Raw genomic sequence first — 22,954 nt, 5'->3', positions numbered from 1 at the left:
CTTCCTCATGTTCTGGTGAGGCCCCCCAAACCATAAAATTATTTTCTTGCTACCTTATAACTACAAGTTTGCTACTGTTAGAATCATAATGATATGCAGGATATCCGATATGTGATCCCCACAGGGTGAGAAGCACTGACTTAGACCCATTTTACTAAGAACTAAAAACTGGTAATTTTTGTTCATCATGTTCTGAAAACTTCTTAGAAGAACAATTTCACCCTTGAATTAGTTGGCTTCCAGAACTACTTATCCCAGAAAACTCAGGACAAAGACTGACTCATTTGTTTTGATGTTTTCAAATGAGTTCATTTCCTCACTTCCCTCATGAAGTAGTCACTTCATGTTGGTATTATTTGAGAGCACCATTAGAAATTTATGTATCTGAAAGTTCCATCTGTAGCAAGTATTCCTATGATGCTCATATTCGCCCATATTTGCCAGAGGGAGGCTTTTCAGCTTGTCTCCTGAGTCAGACATATCTTCAATAAATTTTAAAATTGCCCTTGCTCTTGGATATAACAAGATGTTCCAGGCTTATCATACACATTACTTGCTCTGAATCAGCCTTTTCTCCACAAAGCCCTATTTCCTTTGTGAAGAAATAGTATGTGGAAACATCACTCTGAGAACACATATTTCTTTTAATTTTAACCAAGTACTAATAAAACCTTTCCTCAATACTTAATTATTAACTCTGACTATCTACTATGTTAACTGTTATTTGAAAGATCAAGAGCAGAGGATAGAGCTCAGTGGTAAATAAATGTACAAAGTCATGAGCTAATCCTCAACACTACAATCAATTAATCAATCAATCAATAAGTGATCACATTATATACTAAAAGAAAACACTACAATCAATTAGTCAATCAATCAATACGTGATCACACTATATACTAAAAGAAAACATTGCTAAAATGATATTTTTTAAAACATAAGTATCAAAGACTTAGAAGCAAACATAAAAGAGATCTGATTAACCAAAGTAAGACAAGTACATCCGGGAAAAGCAACAATCTGGGTGGGGCAGCAATCATGTAGTTGAAGCCACCTGGGAGGTGGGTGGAAGGAGTTTGTGAGACCAGACATTCAAGACCTAGGTGACATAGTGAAACCTAAATTTGACAAAAATAATAGTAATAATAGTGAATGCCAGAGATTAAAGCTATCAAATACTTCACAAGTAACAAGACAGAGATGGTTCAGTGGGCAATGCTTAACAACTAGAGTTGTACTACAACACACACAGAATATGGGACTTCCTCTGAGATCATCAACAGTGGTTGTTTAATTATTCCTTATCGTTGAAAAAAAAACTTGAGAGAGATAAATGGGAGCTACTGCCATTTTAAAAGAGATTCAAGAGGTATAAAAATTAACCTTCTGGTACAGGATATTTTATCACCCTGTGAACCCTGAAATTGTGTTATTTACTGAAAAAAACTGTTTTTAGTTGTAGACAAAATTACAGAAATTGATGCATCTCTCAAAGAAAAATAAAATCAGAACAGTTACAAACACAAAATATCTAAGAAATAAAGAACACCATGAAAAGACGAAACCAAAGAATAATAGGAATAGAAGAAAAAGAAGATTCCAGGCTCCAAAGTTGAGAAAATATTTTCAAGAAAATTTCCCCAACTTTAAGAAAGACATGCCCTTAAACATACAAGAGGCCACAGAATATCAAATAAACAAGAAACTCCTATAGAGTTTCCTATAGAAAAGAAACTCCTCAAATCGCATAATAACCAAACTAAATCTACAGAACAAAGAAAAAATATTAAAAGCGGCAAGAAAAAAAGTAACATATAAAGGTAGACTTATAAGAATTGCACCTGACTTCTCAGCAGACTATGAAAAGCAGAAGAGCCTGGACAGATGTCATGCAGATACTACTAGATCACAGATATCAACCCAGATGGAGAATTTACTTAGAACAGATACCAAATTAGATGGAGAAAATAAAATATTCCATGAAAAAACTAAACTTAAACAATATGTACACAGCAAACCAGGCCTACAGAAGATACTAGAAAGAAAACTCCAATCCAACGAGATTAACTACACCCAAGAAAATACAGGATAAAGGCACCATCACAACAAAAAAGGAAAAGAAAACAGGCACACAAACATACAATCACCACCAACTCCACAATAAAAGAAACTAACAGTCATTGGTCACTATTAAAAATCAACATCAATGGTCTCAACTCTCCAATAAAAAGACACAGACTAACAGAATGGTTGTGGAACAGGATCCAACATTCTGCTGCATTCAAGAAACACACCTCTGTAACAAAGATAGACACTATCTCAGAGTAAAGGGCTGGAAAAAAGGTTTTCCAAGCAAACTGACACAAGAAGCAAGCTGAAGTAGCCATCCTTATATCTAAAAAATACACTTTCAGCCAAATTTAATCAAAAGAGATGGTGAGGGATACTTCATTCTCATCAAAGGAAAAATCCAACAGGAGAACATCACAATCATGAAGTTCTAACCAAACACAAAGGCTCCTAGAAATATTATTAAAGCTTGAATCACACATAGATCCCAACACCTTAATAATAAGAGACTTCAATACCCCACTCTCACCAAGGGGCAGATCACTGAGGCAAAAGCTAAACAGAGAAATGACACTTACAGAGATCTTAAATCAAATGGACCTATCAGATGTCTACAGAACTTTTCACCCAAACACAAAACAGTATACCTTCTTGTCAGTACCTCACAGAACCTTCTCCAAACAGATACAAGAAAATTGAAATAATCCTTTGTATCCTATCAAACCAACATGGTCAAAAACGAGACCCCAACAATAACAGAAATAGCAAAAAGCCTACACAGGCATAGAAACTGAAGAACTCTCTACTCAATGACAGCTGGGTCAGGGACAAAATAAGAATTAGAGACTTCCTAAAATTCAATGAAAATCACGTCACAACTTGCCCAAACGTATGACAGCCAATGAAAGAAAGCAGTGCCAAGAGGAAAGTTCATAGCACTAAGCGTCTTCATAAAGAAATTTGAGGCATCTCACACAAGCAACTTAATGGTACAACTGAAAGCACTAGAAAAAACAGAAGTAGTCACACCCAAGAGAAGTAGATGGCTGGAAATAATCAAACTCAGGGCTGAAATTAATAAATTAGAAACAAAGAGAATAATTCAAAGAATCAATGAAAGAGCTGGTTCTTTGAAAAAAAATCAGCAAGACAGACAAACCCTTAGCCAAACTGATTAAAAGGCAGAGGGACACTATCCAAATCAACAAAATCAGAAATGAAAAGGGGAACATAACAATAGACACTGAGGAAATCCAAAGAATCATTAGGACTTACTTCAAATGCCTGTATGCCACGAAATTTGAAAATATAAATGAAATGGACAATTTTCTTGATAGATCCCATTTACCAAAGCTAAATCAAGGTCAGGTAAATAGATTAAATAGTCCTATAATGCCTAAGGAAACAGAAGCTGTAATCAACAGTCACCCACCCAAAAAAAGCCCAGGGCCAGATAGTCTCAGCACAGATTTCTACCAGTCCTCCAAAGAAGAGCTAAGCCAATTCTCTTCAAACTATTGCACAAAATAGAAACAGAAAGAATATTTTCAAACTCATTCTATGAAGCCACAGTCACTTTGATACCAGAACTGCACAAAGACCCAACAAAGAAAGAGAACTTCAGACCAATCTCTCTCATGAACACTGATGCAAAAATACTCAACAAAATACTTGCAAACCAAATCCAAGAACACATTAAAGATATCACCCACCATGACCAAGTAGGCTTTATCGTAGGCATGCAGGGGTGGTTTAATATACAGAAATCCATCAATGTAATCCAACATATAAACAAACTAAAGGGAAAAAAAATGCATGATCATCTCCTTAGATGCTGAAAAAGCATTTGACAAAATCCAACACCCATTCATGTTTAAAGTCTTGGAGAGATCAGGGATACAAGGCACATACCTAAAAATAGTAAAAGCAATATACAGCAAATTAACATCAAACAAAATGGAGAGAAACTTAAATCAGTACCACTGAAATCAGGGACAAGGCAAGGCTGCCCACTTTCTCCATATCTCTTCAACATAGTTCTTGAAGTCCTAGCTAGAACAATAAGATAACTAAAGGAAATCAAGGGAATAAAAATCAGAAAGAAAGACGTCAAAGTATCACTATTTGCAAATGATATGACAGTATATACGAGTGACCCCAAAAAATCTACCAGAGAACGCCTTCACCTGATAAAACACCTTCAGCAAAAAGTGGCTGGATACAATATTAACTCAAAAAATCAGTAGCCCTCCTTTATACAAAAGACAAATGGGCTGAGAAAGAAATTAGGGAAACAACATGCTTCACAATAGCCACAAATAACATAAAGTACCTTGGTGTGTAGCTAACCAAGTAAGTGAAAGACCTGCATGAAAAAAATAATTTAAGTCTCTGAAGAAAGAAATAGAAGATATCAGAAGATGGAAAGATCTCCAATGTTCAGGGATCAGTAGGATTAACACAGTAAAAATGTCCTTCCTACCAAAAGCAATCTAAAGATTCAAAGCAATTCCCATCAGAATACCAACACAATTTTTTACAGACCTTGGAAAAACAATTCTCAATTTCATATGGAAAAACCAAAAAAAAAAAAAAAAAAAACAGAATAGCTAAAACAATCCTCTACAATAAAAGATCTTCTGGAGGTATCTCCATCCCTGATCTCAAGCTGTACTATAGAGCAACAGTAATAAAAATGGCATGGTACTTGCATAGAAAACAAACTCATGGATCGATGGAATCAAAATGAAGACCAAGAAATAAACCCACACAATTACAGAGACTTGATTTTTGACAAAAAAAGCCAAAACCATACCATGGCAAAAAAGATAGCATCTTGAACAGATAGTGTTGGTCTAACTGGATGTCTACATATTGAAAAATGCAAATAGATCCATATTTATCACCCTTCACAAAACTAAAGTCCAAGTGGATCAAAGACCTCAACATAAAACCAGACACACTAAATCTGCTAGAAGAAAAAGCGGGGAAGAATCTTGAACTCATAGGCACAGGAGACAACTTCCTAAACAGAACACCAACAGCACAGGCCCTAAGATCAACAATCAATAAATGGGACCTCATGAAACTGAAAAGCTTCTATAAAGCAAAGGACACTGTCATCAGAACAAAACCACAGCCTACAGATTGGGAAAGGATCTTCATCAACCCTTTATCTGACAGATGGCTAATATCTAGAATATATAAAGAACTCAAGAAGTTAAACACCAAAAAAGCAAGTAATCCAATTTAAAAAATGAGCTAAACAGAACTACACAGAGAATTCTCAACAGAGGACTATCAAATAACAGAGAAACACTTAAAGAGATGTTCAATGCCTTTAGTCATGAGGAAAATGCAAATCAAAACAACCCTGGGATTCCATCACACACCCATCAGAATAGCTAAGATCAAACTCTCAAGTGATGACACATGCTGGAGAGGTTATGGAGAAAGGGAAACCCTCCTCCATTGCTGGTGGAAATATAACCTTATACAACCGCTTTGGAAATCAACGTGGCACGTTCTCAGAAAATTAGGAATAGCGCTACCTCAAGATCCAGCTATACTACTCCTGGGCATAATACCCGAAGAATGCTCAACCATACAACAAGGACATTTGTTCAACTATGTTCTTAGCAGGTTTGTACATAATAGCCACAGTCTGGAAACAACCTAGATGTTCCTCCAATACATACAGAAATTGTTGGACATTTACACAATGGAATACTACTCAGCAATTAAACACAAGGAAATAATGAATGGATGGAACTAGAAAAAAATCATCCTGAGTTAGGTAACCCAAAAGCAGAAAGACACATATGGTAGATACTCACTTATAAGTGGATACTAGCCATATAATATAGGATAAACATACTAAAATCTGTAGTCCTAATGAAGCTAAACAACAAGGACAACACTAGGGAAAACACTGAAACCTCATTCAGAAGGGCAAACAGGATAGACATCTGAAGCAGGAGACAACGGGGAACAAAACAGAAGCCTTCCAAGGGGTCTTCTGAAAGACTCTACCCATCAGAGTAACGAAGGAGATGCTGAGACTCATAGCCAAACTTTGGGCAGAGTGCTGGGAAGCTTATGGAAGAAGGGGGAACTCAAAAGACCTACAGGGAGAGGTGGTCCACAAGGAGACCAAAAAAGCCAAAGGACCTGGGCCCAGGGGGTCCTGCAGAGATCAATACTCCAACCAAGAACTATGCATTGAGAGGGCCTAGAACTCTCTGCTCAGAGGAAGCCCATAGAATGGTCAGTTTCCAAGTGGGTTTCCTAGTAAGAGGAGCAGGGGCCATCTCTGACATGAACTCAGTTACTGGCTCCTTGATCACCTCTCTGGGGAGGCAGGGTACTGCTTTGCCAGGTCACAGAGGAAGATGATGCAGCCAGCCCTGATGAGACCTGATAGGCTAGGGTCAGATAGAAGGGGAAGAAGTCCTCCCCTATCAGGGGACTAGGGAAAGGGCATAGGGGGAAAAGAGGGATGGGTTAGTTGGACTGGGAGAAAAGGAAGGAAGGGGTTATAGCCGGGATACAAAGTGAATAAACTGTAATAAATAATAATAAATTAATTAATTTTTAAAAAGAAGGAAAAAAGGGATAATAACACATCACAAAACATTGCTAACTGCTAAACACGTGTGACTGGCATAAGGAGCTCATTATATTATTTTCTCTATGTCTACTTAAAAAACAAAAATCAAAATATTTCTGGAAATTTAAATAATTTTTTTAAAATGTGTAATACCAGGCAAATTCAATTCATTCTTTAAAACATGGGTTGGTGCCAAGTTGGTATCCTTTCTCCTCCAAAAAGAACAACTTACTTTTGTAGGAAAGCTGTATAGATTCTGGTATCTAAGGCATAAAAGTACAACATCTGTCATTTTTCTTTACCTCATGTTCATGGTTCTTTACATTTTGCATTGTCTTCATGCTGAAAGACATCACCACAAGTGGAGGAGGACTGACATCCTTAATTACATTCACCAGGTCTGGTTTCAAAGCCACTGCCTCAAATTTACACCAACTGATGGGCTGATTCAAAAGCTCTGAGAAAGAATAGATATACCACATCAATAACTTACTGAAAATGAAAAGGTACTATAATTATGACATTTTTGATTAACAGAGATATTCTTCAAAGCTATCATCTAATAAGAATGGCATATGGTAACATCTAACTAAATATAATCCACATTACTGTGTGCTATGCTAACCTTTGTGTGTGTGAATATACCTATATTCATTTGAGGGGATTAAGTGGGGGGGGGGGGGTAAATACCATTTATAAATTTTTTGAAGGATTCAAAATTGACTATAAATAGCAGCTGCCTTAGAGGAATTAAAAACATTTTTAAGGGGCTGAAGCGATGGCTCACTGGTTAAGAGCACTGACCACTCTTCCAGATTACCCAGATTCAATCCCTAGCACCCACATGGCAGTTCACAACTGTTTGTAGCTCCAGTTGCTGCAATCTGGCACCTTCACCGACATACGTGCAGGCAAAACACCAATGCACATAAAATAAAATAAAAAATCATAAAAAACATTTTTAAGAGATGTATAAAGACAAAACAGTATCTTAGACACAAGTGCTAAAAAGATCAGGTAACAGGTGGAATCCTATCTACATTAGTCTGTGAGTCTCCCACCACCCCAAAGGTCAGCAGTTCAATCTGGAGAACTGTATTGTATCAGCAAGGCTAGAAGAACATGCAAACAACAACATAATGAGGGGTGCACCCCACACAACTGCCTGCACTAAGACCTTCCACAGACTAAATTGCCAGGTATTAGAGAGAAAGTGATTCCAAGTGCATTTTCTATAATCAGTCAAGAAAAACCTTCAATAAACACACACAAAAGAAGTAGAAACCTAGCTGGGCAGCGGTGGCGCATACCTATGATCCCAGCATTCTGGGAGGCAGAGACAGGCAGATCTGTGAGTTTAAAGTTAGCCTGGTCTACAAAGTGAGTCCAGGATAACCAACACTACACAGAGAAACCCTGTCTTGAAAAAAATAATAGACAAACCAATTTCTTAACTTCCCTTTAAAAACAATTTAAAGGCAGTCCAATGGAAATCCCCAAACAACCCAAGTTGTTGCTAAAACAACGGATTGCTCTCTGCAAACTGACAACACCCACACAACTTAATTGTAGTGTCTTTGGTACAAGAAAGAACTCTGAAGGCTACCAAAAAAGATGGAAACCAACCCAACCACAAAACCTTTGACGTACAATCTGCCCTGCCTGCAAAATATGTTAGTTCAATGGTGACACAGAACTTTTAGGAAGGCCCTCTCTACCCCAACACTGCTTCAGTAACCAAGAACTAGAGGCTAGATAGCCTAGAAACTCTGGCTAACACCAAACGCTACTGATGTTTATTAAAAAAGATATCACTAGCTAGACACAGAGGTGCACACCTGTGATCCCAACATTAAGGGAGGCAGAGGCAGGCAGATCTCTATGAGTCCAGGACAGCTAAGGCTAAACAGGGAAACCCTGTCTCAAAAACAAAATGCAAAGGCATCAATAAAATGACTCCAAATGGTATTATGCTATAATCATAGATCAGTACTTTATCCAGTCATCATCAGAGAAGTTTCCTCCAGCAGAAGGTGGGAATAGATGCAGAGACCCACAGCCAGACACTATGTGGAGAAAGCCTAAATGGGTGGTCTCCATCAAATCCCTCCTCTCAAACCTCAGGAAATCCCATGGAGATTGTAATAGACAAAGGAGTTGGAGGATACTAGGAGAACAATGCCCTGTGAATCAACTAAGCATGGTACATATGGGCTCACAGAGACTAGAGCAGCAGGCACAGGCCCTACATGGGTCTGCACCAAGTCTTCTATGTATTACAGCTTTTATCTTAGTATTTTTATGGGACTCCTGACTGTTGGAATGAACAAGTCTCTGATTTTTATGCCTGCTCTTGAGACTCTTCTTCTGTTAGGCTGCCATGTCCAACTCCAATATGATAGTTTTCAGCTTCATCTTATTATATTTTATTGTGTTTATTGTTATCTCTTGGAAGCCTATTATTTTCTAATGAGACAGAAAGGGAGTGGATCCAGAGGAAAGGGGTGATGGAGAGAAACTGGGAGGAGTGGAAGGAGGGGAAACTATAATCAGGATACATTACATGACAAAAGTTTCTATTTTCAATAAAAGGGGGAAAGTGAAGAAAAAAATCTGTCAAGAATCTACTTATTATTTTGCCTTACGTGGATTTTTTACTTCAAGCCAACAAGGTCCTTTGATCTTTCTGTTCATCAAGAACAATTCCAAGCTAGACGTGTTGGTTCCAAATACATGAGAAAATGTTTCTCCTTTTAAATTCTGTGGAAGCTGTGGCACTTCTGCCTAAAGAAGAAAACACCTTTATTTAAAACTATTACTCCACATTTTTTTCTAGTCTATATTTGAAATAAACAAAGTCTTTATGGAGCAATACAAGAACCCTTTGATATATAAGAAACATAATTTGCTACAAATGAAATATGAAACACTTCACAATGACAAAAACAATTTACAACGACAAAATAATGCATCTTGATGACACCCATTAGAAGAAAAATAGGGCAAGAAGCTCCCCCGAAAGAGAATTTCTGTCCAGAGCTATTCTGCCTCACAGATAAAGAATAGCCAAGCAAGAATCACTCCATTAGAAAAATGAAAGCAATAGAGTGGGACTCACTGAAAATGCTTCCAATATGATTTTTTTATCACCACTGTCAAAAAAAAAAATTTACTAAAAGTTTCCCTTTTCCAACATCAGGCTCAAAACACCAGAACAGAGGTAAACAGGTTAAAACCACAGCAATGACTTTGCCTCTCAGAGGAGCACAAACAGCACTGAAGCAATGTTACTAATCCACCTCTCTCACCTTCCCTCTGCTCACAAATCATTTCAGCAGACTAAAGATAGCCAACTCCATCATGCAGCATATCCATTCTACTTGACAAGCAGCTGTGCTGTTTAAACTTACTTGTTTGAAGATGTATACTTAAATGGCAGTATAACCTATGTTCTATTACTTAATTTTATCCATTTCAATTATTCATGAACTGTGGGTTTCAGGAACCCTGCTATTACTCCTCACTAAAAGTCAGTTTAAGGTTCAAAGACTGAAAAATGTCATTTTAAACCAAACCCCATAGTATTCTATGTTTGACTTACCGAGTATCTAACTTCCAAATACTCAGATTTTTCTGGAACATCAGGTATCTCAAAAGCATAGTTCTTTTCCACCATCTGGGTAAGCAGATATTGAAAAAAATTATAGTGGAAAAAAAAACCTGGCAAAAATTAGCCAGTATGATATACAAGTAACACATGTTCCCATATTTAATCACCAGGAATCTAGCATCCTAACAGAACAAAGTAAACAAAACAAAGACATTTTTTCTCTTAACTAAAACACCTAGTGACAAAAAAATACTAAATAACATCTCTTGAACAGTAGAGAACTTAAAAAATAGTTGCATACAATGGAAACAATACAAGGTTTATTTTTTTTACAATGTTAACATACTAAGAAGTTATTGCTATTATTTGAAATTAAGCAACTACATCTTGTTGAAAAAAATGAAATTGACTTTATAAATTCAACTCATATGTAGTATCAGCTATGTGTCAAAGACTAATACAGTATGATTTACCACCTAATGTGAATTAAGTGATTTAACTCTTAGTGCAACTCTTGCAATATGGCCTCTTTCTCAGCACAGAAAAGTAACTCTGCATTTCCTATAATTATACACTAGTACACAACAGGGCAAAGCTTGAAACAACAAGCAATCTAGCCTCAGCATCTACATTCTTTACCATCATAATATACTGCTTCTGAATTTTTTTGGTTTTGGAGTTATAGTCTGTCTGGTGATCAAACTTGGGGCTTTGTGTATTGTTTCTAGAATTTTAAATTTCAATTTCAAGCTCAACTAAAAGATAGCCTATCTTTAGAACTCAACCCTCCCTTTGTTACAACTGTTTATAGCCAGTATTTTAAATGGCCTACAGTCCCCACTTTTATAGCGAAAGTTATCAATAGCTTACCAAAATCAAGATAATATACCACACAGGTAACACAAATAGAACATTTTCATTCTATTAGAAACAGTATCATACGAGTTAATTTTTACACACAAAACATTACACATCCTCTTAAAAAATGCACTGGCAATAACTAGCATAAATAAATCACAATACTTTCTTGTCCATTTTAGAATAGAAACACATGGTATACTGCAAGCACCAGGGACAACTGACTTGTTACAAATCATCTTTCTAATCAAATTCATGACCATTATTTCGTAAGTGATTTTTGAAGTATTTTTTACAAATCTGTTTTTACACTCATACCTATGAAATTTCCATTTAACGAGTTATAACTATGCAGAAGACATTCTGTATGAATGTGCAGAAACTATTTGCCAAATCAGGAAATAACAAGAACCAGAAAAAATACAGTATTGAATACAAACCTTGGACTTGAACTTCATTATTTTATATTTTGTTGCAATTTTTGAATCAAATTCTTCGTACACATCCTTCATTGTAACTGGAGTTGCTGTTTCTTTCCCTGTGTTTAGGTCAATTTTCTGTTCTCCCATGGAGAGAAGAATGAAGGGAACAGAATATAAGGTCTTCTCAACCATAAAAAACAGAAGTCTAAATCAACTTTTACCTTCACTCATTTAAACATTGACTGATATTGCACTACAAATGAGTATGAAGACACAGACCTAAGAAGTATACTAAACCCAATGCCAAATCCTCCAGTGCATTACACAAGCCAATCAGAATAAAAATGAGCAATCCTCCAAGATGGGAAAAACAAGTGTTTTAAATTCTGGCCCAGAAGTTCCACAGTTCAATTGAGAGAGGCAAGGGCCAAACTTAGAGAGATTAGAGACTAGAGACTTTAAAAGGTCAAAGAGGGGGAGGGAAATGGAAACTACTTTGTTAAATAGCCATGGAAATGATGTTACTGCTGCCTACGAAGCAAAAGCATGAAAACTGAGTCAAATGACCTATCATGTTTCAGACACTTTAATTCAAAAGCCCAATTGTTATGCAAAAGGGAAGAAAAATCATTACAAATATTTTAACCATTTGTTTTAATTTTTAAAGCTACGTCTATGAAGCCAGGTGTAATGGCACACATCTTTAATCCCAGCAGCTGGGAGTCAGGGCAGGCAGATCTCTGTGAGTCTGAGGCCAGCCTGGTCTACAGAGTGAGTTCTAAGCTAGCCAGAGCCACACAGTTGAGACCCTATCTTGAAAACAAATAAACAAAAAAGTGTATGTGTGTGTGTGTGTGTGTGTTTGTGAGGGGGGGGGGGTGTCAGTGGAGTCTAGAAAGGGTGTCAGATATCCTGGAGTTGCCAATGGTTGTAAACTACCTGATGTAGGTACCAGAACTCAACTTGGGTTCTCTGGAAGAAAAGTAACAGCTCTCAACATCTAAGTCATCTTTCCAGCCGCATTATATATACTTTAGAATAAACTTTTATTCTGAAACATCGAAAAATTCAGTTATACTTCATTTCTATACTTTTTTCCACCCCTAAAGGACTTGATGATGAATGAGTGGTCAGTAGGTAGGACTAATTGGGGTTGTAAAGAATTCCTACCCTGCAGAAGCATAGAGTGCCAGAACATAGACTATGTGTCAGAAACAATTACTGAAATTAAAAGGCAATCACTAACGCTTACCATTTCACGGGGAAGGAAATAGAGTGTTCGCTCAATGTTTTTCACCATAATACAACAGCTCACATGGGTTTTGGCTGATTCAATCCATACTTTGCCAAACAGAAAAACCACACCTGAAAAAAAACAGGAAAATAACAGGAAATAAAAGCTTTTAAAATACATCAAATTTAAAGGAGCTATTACAAAGATCTAATGAGTACGTTCACATATTTACACCTCTGTGATAACCAATTGCCATCCAAAGATACAGCTGCTGTCCAGTCTCTAAAACCAGTTCACTGTTCTGTACTTACTGCATATACATCAACATAATGGCACAGTCTGTGACTATAGGAGAAAGGGGCATAATAATTCTCTAACAAAATAATTCTCTAACGTGGTATGAATACTTTCACTAGAAACAGGATTGCCCAAATTAAGAGAAACAAAGTATTTTCCAATAAATCTACATAAAACCTCTTATGAGAATTTAAACCCTGAAAATAGTTTTCTAACTTGTTTAGCACTTATATTTACTGATGAAAATCTATTATTTGTGCATGATAACAAGTATAATGTACTAGTATTTTTCTATATGCAAGATGTTAATTGGAAAAAATAGTTTATATTTCATACCTCTTAACATTAAAGTCTCAGAATACAATTCCACTGTGATCTACTTTATACTTATCTGCCTCACAAGCTATTAAAACAAAATCTAGCTAGTTCAAATCTGTGTTCCCTTCTATTCTTCTAAGATCACCAGGTAAATAATACTGAAGCATTAAAACATGTGTTTGCAGGCATCAAGTCACTATTCTTGAAAACTGGCCCCCAAGGAAGAACTCCAAAGACTTGCTAGTCAACTTAAGAGATGGTCAACTTTGCAAAATCCCAGGCTCCATAAATTATGAGTAATCAACACAGCCACTCACACAGCCATTGATCTTAGAGTCTAAGAAAATTCTGCCAAATGCAAAGGCCAATTATCCTACTTCTAAAAGACAGCTCATCAGTGTTTTCTTTTGTCACTCATTTTGACAGAAAGAAATAAGACCGTCTATGGATTTTCATTTCTGCAGATGATTAAAATTCTTACAAGAGTTGTGTGATTTTCAACAAGGAGGTGGGGGGTATAAGTGGAGAACATAAGGAGAGGGAAGGGGGTACTGAGGATGATTTAAAGAAAAAAATTCAGAGTAGCACAGAAAGTTAGAAATCATCCTCACAACAGTTAAAGATGAAAAAAAACAAAATTCCATGCAAAGAAAAATAAAGACCCTAATACTGGATTCAAAGATACAAATAGCTCATTTTACAGTCAAACTAATATCACACTTCATGCAACACATTTGACACTGTTTATGCCTCATTTGCCACAAAAAGATCATGGTAAACAAAGATTACATTCCCCCCAAAGTTACTAGCTACAACCAGGTGCAGTCAGGATTATTCAACCTTGAAAAAGTCATAATGAAGACAGGATATGTTCCGATATGCAAAGAGTAAGATTCTTTTCATAATTATGGTTCATTCAGCAATAACTGACTGACTTAGAATCTGGAAGAAAGTGAGCAACAATAATGGGGTCTTTAGGCATACTCCGTTCTTATTAGCAGCATTGACTTCATGCAAGCTCAGTGATCATTACCAACTATAACTATGAAACTGTTCAACCCCCTAAGTTTAAAGCTTTTAAAAGCTATTTTATTTAACCCATTGGCATCACAAAAAGAAAAAGATGCCACTGCAGAGGACACAGCTTGAGAAGTGTCACAGAAGAGGAAAGTGGACTAAGAGAAGCCGAGATTTATGGCAGGAAAGGACTAAGGGTACCTGTCTTTTGGAACCTTTTCTAAGTGAATAGTCCAGATAATTTCTAAGGCCTTCTTCTGAACCATAAATTTCCTTTTAACTTAGCATTTGGATGATGAAGCGTAACAGTCTTCCCATTGTTTAAAATAATGGTAAATTAAAGTAGGTAAGGTGGCACAGGTCTATAGTTTTAACTGCTTGGGAGGCTGAGATTGAAGGTCTCTTGAGCTCCGAAGTTTGAGGTCAGCCTGAGCAACACTGACCTAAAAAAATAATAACTGCATAATATTTCCCATGCAATATAGCTCAGTGGCAGAACATGAGCCTGAGTTCAATCTCCAGCATGACCAAAAATTAGTCTCTAGTATCGGCCAAAAAAAGTCTGTGGATAACAAATCATCCTGCCCTAGCTAAAGTGGGTTAAGATACCATTTCTGAGCTTGACTGTGACTGCTTAAAAAAATTAAGGTAAGGCCCCAAGCTACCTAAGTGATTCTGCAACAGCATATAAATATTTGCTAAGAGAAAGTATATTAATGGTCTGACAATATCCCCAGTAACTATTGACATTTTTCTAGGTAATATCAAGTTATTTAAATCATGTCTCCAAGTCATCCTTCTTACACACTTGCTTTACTAATATACAGTTATTCCCTCTAGTTTTATTGGGTGCAGTCTCAAGGAAACCACTAATACCAATTGTATCCATCACAGATCTCAAGAGATCTAAATGCAGACAATTCTATTTTAGATGTATATTGTATTTTATACTATTTATACTAATCAGATCGGCCATGTTGACTCTGACCATACTGACTCCTTTAACAAAGATTCCTGAATAATACTGGGCCCATAGAACATTCTCATCTCTTAACTGAATCAAATCCATAAAGTCTGTTTTACCAATTTCTCAGGTTGCAATTATCAGAGTTTTTCAATATTTATATTCTGGAAGCGGAGAGTATAGAGTCAAAAGACAACCTGAGGAGTCAATTCTCTCCTTTCACCATGTAGGTTGTATCAGGTCACCAGAGTTTCCCTGCTAAGCCACTTCACCAGCCCCTGTACACAGACAACTTTGAGGACAGGGTCCTTATGCTACCTATAACACCTCAGTTATACAAAGCTAAATTTCCCCACAGGTCTTAAAAGGAAATACAGAGGGCATGAACCCCACGGCTAAAAAAAAGCAGCTAGCTACCCAAATGCAGTTTTTATATTCATAGCTAAGTCATTCTGGGCCAAATGCCAGGATTCATTTAATGAATCCTAGCAAGTAAAAAGTTATTTTTCTCTTATTTATAAGCAGAGGAACTAAAGATAAAAAACACATTTCCACTAATTTATTTGGAGGTACTTTTGAAATTCTTAGAAAGTTAACCTAAAGAACTAAAAAAAGACAGGTTCAACCTGGTAGCAGAGACATAGTTCCAGGAACAGCCACAGGAAATATCTGTTCGGTTCAAGGAGGGCCTTCTCAGTTATCTGTGTTCAAAATGACCACATCTCTAATATCACAATGGTGTTCTGAGCTACTCTTACATGGTTTTCACCTACAGAGGAAATAGCAACATCCCTCACTGGAAGTTCAGCACTGCAAATTCTTAAAGAATGTTCTCTTTGTTCTGTTGCTGGGCAGCCATTTTAACCAATCCATCATAGAATTAGCTCATTAGAATGACCAGGGAAAAGCCTGGCAGTGGTGTGCACACCTTTAATCCCAGTACTTGGGAGGCCAGCCCAGTCCAGAGGCCAGGACTACACAAAGAAACACTGTCTTGAAAAAACAAAACAAACAAACAAAAAAAAAAAACAACAACAGAAAAGAATGACCAGAAAGTCACCTGCCCCATACAATCTACAATAGGTTTATGTCACAATATAGTTTAAAAACATATTTACTTTTTTAAATTTCTACCCAGTAACCAAGGTCCAATTACTCAGCACCTCTACTGTGACTGATCTTCAGGGCTTCCACATTTTCCTGCTACCCACTCCAGCCTCCATAAGTGTATACACACAGAAACACAGATATACGCACACAGACAAAGACACACACACACAATCTCTCCTCCACAAATGCCAGATTCCTGTTAAAATGTAAAGTCAACTATGAGACCATACCACAATGCAATTAAACCTTCTAACATTTCTCCGGTATTCTTTGAAGGGGACTGAAACTCTTTGAGAAGGCTTAAAAAAAAAGACAGGTTAGTTTTATGTCAACTTGACCCAAGTATTAGAAAGCGGGAAACTAAACTAGAAAATGCCCCCATCAGATTGGCCTGTGGGAAAGCCTGTGGTTGATAATTGATGTATAGGGGCTTAGCTTACTGGGGATGGTCGAAACCTTGACCTGGTGGTCCTAGATGCTATAAAGAAAGCAGTCTGAGCAAGCCACAAAGAGCAAAAAGCCAGTAAGAATTACCCTTTCATGGCCTCTGTATCAGTTCCTGTCTTCAGGTCCTTCTTTGAGTTCCCACTCTGACTTCCTCAATGGTGGACTACAACTATAAAAGGAAATAAACCCTTTCCTCTCCAATCTGCTTTCGGTCATGGTGCTTTATCACAGCAATAGAAACTGTAAGATACTAGCCTTTGCCTTTTATTATCATTTTCATTATTCATTATGAATCAATTTTGTCATTTCCAATTGTCTTACAATCACACAGGCCTCCTTATCCTCCTCCCACTTTTAGGTCTTTGCAGTTACTAGTTCCATAAGCTAAAGTGCCTTTAGCTTTGTATGTGCCTCATCTCTCAGTTCGGGTTCAATTCTTTTCTTTAATTTTTATTTATTCTTCTTTCATACAATACATCCCAACTGGAGTTCCCCTCCCTCTATTCCTCCTAGTTCCTCCTTATTCCCCTCTCCCCCAGATCCACTCCTCCTTTGTTTCCCTTCAGAAATGAGCAGGCCTGCCAGACACCAACCAAACATGACATAACAAGATACAGTAAGACAACACACAAACCTTTACATCAAGGCTATACAAGGCAACCAATCCAGTAGGAGGAAAAAGGTTCAAAGAGCAGACAAAAAAGTCAGATAGCCCCACTCCCACTGTCAGGAGTCCCCCCAAAATACCAAACAACTATAACATATATGCATATGACTTAGTACAGGCCCATGCAGGCTCCATGATTGCTGCTTCAGTCTCTGTGAGGACTCATGAGCCCTGTGTAGTTGATTCTGTGGGCTGTGCTCTCCCAGAGTATTCAATTCTTAAGACAAGAGTCAGTTGGTCACCCTCCAACTACCACCAACTCTAACCCCAATTGGAATATTAAACTTTTATATACAAAATTTGTCCAGTTTGTTCACCCCACTCAGCCTCTGTCTAGAGCACAATAAATATTCTCTGTTGAATAAAAAAAATTAATCCAGGCATGATGGCAAATGCTTTAATCACAGCACGGGAGACAGAGGCAGGTGGATCTTGTGAGTTCAAGAAACTTGGTCTACATTATCAAGTTCCAGGACAGCCAAAGCAACATAATAAAGAAAACTTATCTCAAAAAACAAACTAATTAATTTTAAAAGAAATAAATAATTTAATGTTTCATTTTTTAACAAAAACAAAGCCAATCATTATCACTAAATTATTTAAGGGAAAAGGCACCACACTGTAATAAAAGTATAAGATTAAATTAGGTGTTATTACCTGCTTGGTTGTATGGATCTTCATAAGCATCCAGCCAGTAAAACTGAAACACTTGTTCATCATCTGCCCCTTTTACCAATGGGAGGTGATTAGAATCCACTTGAACTTCCTGAGCTAAGAAACTGCTTTCATCCTCCTGATCAATGTCCCAACAAGAGACATCTGGGAGAAAATTGTCTCTGTAGAAATCACATTTTCAAAAATTTTATAAAATCCAACAGAATAATTAGAGTACTATTTGTCAAAAAAAAATCATAAAATGCACTTACAAATAAGATGTGGTCCCTTTCTTAGGCTCTGCCTCATGTTCCACCCTCTCTACCGGCTCACTCTCTTGGTCCCAAGTCTTGGCAGTCACAGGCTCCCCGTCTACCTCCTCAGCTTCCATGGGCTCATCAAAGTCACCATCTTCAAACTGCATTAACCCTGACTCCTGTTCATCTTCTGGACACTCTGACTGGGCCAGTTCTCCTGTAGACATCACCACATATTCCCATCATATGCTTGTGCCATGGGGTACAAGCCTTACCCAACAATGAAATAACAGCCTTTTCCTATATTATATTTGTATTTCTCTTTAATCTTCATGTTGGGTGCTTTTAACTATAAATTCAACCTTTTATGCTCAGATGTGCCACCTCTGACATCACCTTCACCCCTTTATCACCAAGCTTCCATGTGTGGCAGTTATTGCTTAATGGCTTGCACTTTTGCCTAACATGAGACTTACCATCAAATTCAGCATATTTAAGAGGAATGGGAGTTAACAGAGGCTCATTCCTGAGGACAGGGGAAGCAGGTTTTCCTGAAGGAATTGCCTGTAAATGTTTTTAAGTGTTTAGTCAGTTAGAACTGCACACTAAAAATATGCAACTGTCCTACCCTGACCAAAGATAATGACAGTTCCCACTTATAAAAAGATTTTATGTATTATTAATGTAATGGCTTCCATTATTTTACTGTTACCTGGATTTACACAAAAAATACTTGTTTCCACGAAGAAAATTATTGCATTTAACACAGTTGTAATACCTATAATAAACATGTACTAGTTACTACAAATTTACTAGGAAAAAAAAAGCAGGCACATGCTATTTTTGAAATACATGAAACTACATATTGAATGGCAGTTCTAATTTAAAAGAAACAAAACAAATTCAAAAGCATCTCCTTCATACAGGCAAAGAAAACAAGTTTAAAACAGAACAATAAATCAAAAAGGAGGTTGTTTCTACCAACTTTACCTTAGGGCTGCGCACCGAGAAAAAATTGAGCAAAGCTCCCGTAGATCTTTTTTTCCTTGGTATCAATATAGGTGGTGGAGCTATCTGAGATGTCTAAAAGGAAGGGGAAGACATACATTCATTATTGTGACTGGTTTACCACATAATAGAAAAAGTGCATTTTTTTTCTCTCTCATGCCCAATAAGTAAAACATTTTTCCTTCCCTGTTCCCCTCAACAGGATCCATGCTCGTACACTGCAGTTACTATAGCAACTATACTACAGAAATCACTTAAAAAAAAGAATAGACATTTAATCCATCCCTAATATTTTTCCTTTCAAGATTTTAACATACTCTCTTCACTTACCCTTCCTAGTATTACATTTAATACCTAACAAAATAGAACCAACATGGTGTTGGTATTAGTCAATTAATCAGCACTCACTTAGAAAAAAAAACTATACCTCTAAAGAAAAGCTCACTGCTTGTGAGATATGTCCAAATTTCAAATTCACAGTATAACAGGGCCTGTTTGAGTTCTATCAAAGGCAGCTAACTTACTTTTCCTTCACTCCCACTCAGAATTCAGAACAGGGCTCTCATGCCCAAGTATGCAGATTGACAGGCTTCAATCCATTTACAGAACATGCACTACCGCAACTGAATACAAGCAATGAACATTCACAGAACTGACTCTTGGCTATATTCTTACTATACCTAACACACACCCACACAGCCCATCTACATAATCTTAAGAGCAGTAACAGCCAGAAACTCCTCACCTAAAATGGTGAGAAAAATCCTAAAACGGTAAAAAGAAACTAACTTGAAGACTTTTGCTTTCTTTTTTTTTGGGGGGGGGGTGATTTTATGTGTGCATGCATGATGGCATCCCAGAACTTTTCTTTCTAGTGACAGTCTGCTTTATATAATTATTGAACTGTTTCTGTAGCCTATGCCCCCTGCATATTTTACAACTCCAAGAATTTCACTTACCTTGGTGTTCAGATCCTGTAGAATGTCACCTAGCAGATCATCCTTGGATAAGTCTACTGCTTTCTGTATATTATTTAAAATAAAATTTAAAAAAAAGTTTAAATGAGAGTGTTCTGGAAAGAACTTTTTCACAGACATATCTCTGAAAGACCCTAACCCCATCAATCCTTCACTGATCACTCTCATCTACTATTTAGACTTTAACAATCAGCTGTGCATATTCAATTTTTAAATTTATACTCTCAGCCTCTACTTTCATCTTTGTGATTTTCTTGCTTGTCACTAAAATTAAACATATTGTCATTTTTGGCTTTTCTGTTCAATATTCTTTTTGTCTCCTAAGTTCAAACCACTGAGATGCTTATATTCACATAAAACCTAAATTCATCTTACTAAGTAAAATTCATGGAATGTTACTCAAACATGTACTGAACACATACCATTTGTGCTATGAAAGATTAAGTTCATTTCATAGAGGGAAAAGACACTATATAAGGAAACATGAAACTCACATCTGTAGTTTTCTTTCCAGCACTAGCAATGAACATAGCCTTGATATTGTTTGGTTTTGTCACTGAAGGTTTCTTTACATCCTTCCTGTCTTTTCTGTGTGTTTTGCCATCACTTCCTATTGAAAAAGAAAGTATTCAGAAACATGCACTGGATGGAAAACTAAAGCCTACTTAGTCACTCAACTATATGAGACGTTAAGAAGAAAATAAATTAAGAATTCAAAATACTAAATTGGGAAATTCTGCAGAAGGTACACAGGAAAGAATCTTTTAAATGAGAAAAATTGAAAAAAAAAAAAAACCTCAGGGCTAAGTTATAAAAAGCAATGAAATATAATAAGTTAAGTATCAAGGGAGAGTTAGGTCTGACTAGTTGTTAATGTGAATGCAAAACTTTTGAAAAGCAAGGGGATAGCTTGTTTGCTTGCTTCCCATAAAAATAAGAAGATAAAACTAATCTGGAACCGAAAACAACTGGACACATGCCCTATGCTATATCAAAACTGAATGGGACAAGCACATTGCTCATTCTGAGAAAACTTGTCTTCTGTCTTCCCTTGCGCATATGACCTATGAACTTTTTCCTTTTTTGGTTTTTCAAGACAGGGTTTCTCTGTGTAGCCTTGACAGTCCTCAACTAGCTTTGTAGGCCAGCCTGGCCTTGAATTCACAGAGATTTGCCTGCCTCTGCCTTCCTTGAGTGCTGGGACCACAGGTGTGTGCCACAACACCTGGCTTTAGAAACTTTTCTAATACTGTCCATTTTAATATCGCTTCTGATTCATTCCAAAATAATGTGAATCTAAAAAGAAAATAGAATGACTAATTAAAACAGTACAATAGTATACAGACTAGATGACATAGAAAAATCTAAAGAAAAGTATAATTCTCCTATATGAAGCCCATATAGACACCTGAGTATATCTCACTCTTTCTCAGTACCTTGCTTCCCAAATCTGCTTCATAAAAAGTCTAGAACAATTACTGTATAATACAATTACTGTGTAATAAAATTACTGTTAAATAAATGTGGCAACTCACATTACTTGTGTTTTCAATAAGCTGTGTCAACTAACATTTGTAGAGCAGTAATCAGTATTACCAACAAAATGACAAATTTAAAAATAAAACTACATAAGTATTTTGGGAGGTGCTCAAAATTTTTATTAATCTTGTATTTTATTATTTTTGAAACTTTTTTTTTTAGTTTTTCAAGATAGGATTTCTCTGTGTAGCCCTGGCTGTCCTAGAATTCACTCTGTAGACCAGGCTGGCCTGGAACACAGAGAGATCCACCTGTCTCTACCTCCTCAGTGCTGGGATTAAAGGCATGCGCCACGACTCCCAGGTGAAATTTTGATATGTATACAATACAACTTGATATCTACCCCCTAACTCCCTTGCTCCAAATTCCCTCAAGACCCTTCAACACATCTCTCTCAATGTCCTGTCCTTTTCTACTATAATCCATGGAGTCCAATTAGTGCTGCTCATATGTACATCAGGATCATCCACCAGAGCACAGGTAACCTACTAGTAGCCATTCTCCCAAGTGAGTCTCCCTCCTTCAGCAGTCATCAACTACCAATAGCTCCTCAGTTAGGAGCAGAGTAGTTTTGGGAGGCTTTGCTGTTAAACAAAGGTTTGGTTTTTTGGTTTGGGGTTATTTTTATTGAAAATAAAATGGGTGCACACCTCTAATCCCAGCATTCAGGGAGGCAGAGGTAGGCAGATCGCTGTGAGTTCAAGGCCAGCATGGTCTACAAAGCAAAGTCCAGGACAACCAAGGCTACACAGAGAAACCTGTCTCAAAAAAAATCTCTCATATAATAAATCCCAACCATAGTGTCTCCTCCCACTACTCCACCCAGCTAGTCCTTACCTCCACTTTCTCATTTGAAAAGAAAATGTAACCAAGCCACTAAAAGTCTCAGAGCTCAA

General features: G+C 37.0%; 1 protein-coding gene across 1 annotated transcript in view; it reads right to left on the bottom strand.

Annotated features, from left to right (window-relative positions):
• The window catches only part of Pola1 (DNA polymerase alpha 1, catalytic subunit), a 297,318-nt gene that overhangs the window by 257,077 nt on the left and 17,287 nt on the right, over positions 1–22,954 (bottom strand). Inside the window, exons 5-15 of the mRNA XM_055608252.1 lie at positions 21,014–21,129; positions 20,502–20,564; positions 19,525–19,617; positions 19,011–19,098; positions 18,550–18,751; positions 18,281–18,459; positions 12,822–12,934; positions 11,588–11,704; positions 10,281–10,355; positions 9,325–9,463; positions 6,982–7,136 (exon numbers count right to left, since the gene is read on the bottom strand). Coding sequence (XP_055464227.1) covers positions 6,982–7,136; positions 9,325–9,463; positions 10,281–10,355; positions 11,588–11,704; positions 12,822–12,934; positions 18,281–18,459; positions 18,550–18,751; positions 19,011–19,098; positions 19,525–19,617; positions 20,502–20,564; positions 21,014–21,129 — 1,340 coding nt within the window. The remainder of the gene's footprint in view (positions 1–6,981; positions 7,137–9,324; positions 9,464–10,280; positions 10,356–11,587; positions 11,705–12,821; positions 12,935–18,280; positions 18,460–18,549; positions 18,752–19,010; positions 19,099–19,524; positions 19,618–20,501; positions 20,565–21,013; positions 21,130–22,954) is intronic.

This window comes from Psammomys obesus, unplaced genomic scaffold (assembly GCF_907164565.1).
Source record: "Psammomys obesus unplaced genomic scaffold, mPsaObe1.curated_primary_1811, whole genome shotgun sequence".
Taxonomy (NCBI): Eukaryota; Metazoa; Chordata; class Mammalia; order Rodentia; family Muridae; genus Psammomys; species Psammomys obesus.
The sequence above is the reverse complement of the archived record's forward strand: the minus strand, read 5'-3'. Positions and strand labels throughout refer to the sequence as shown.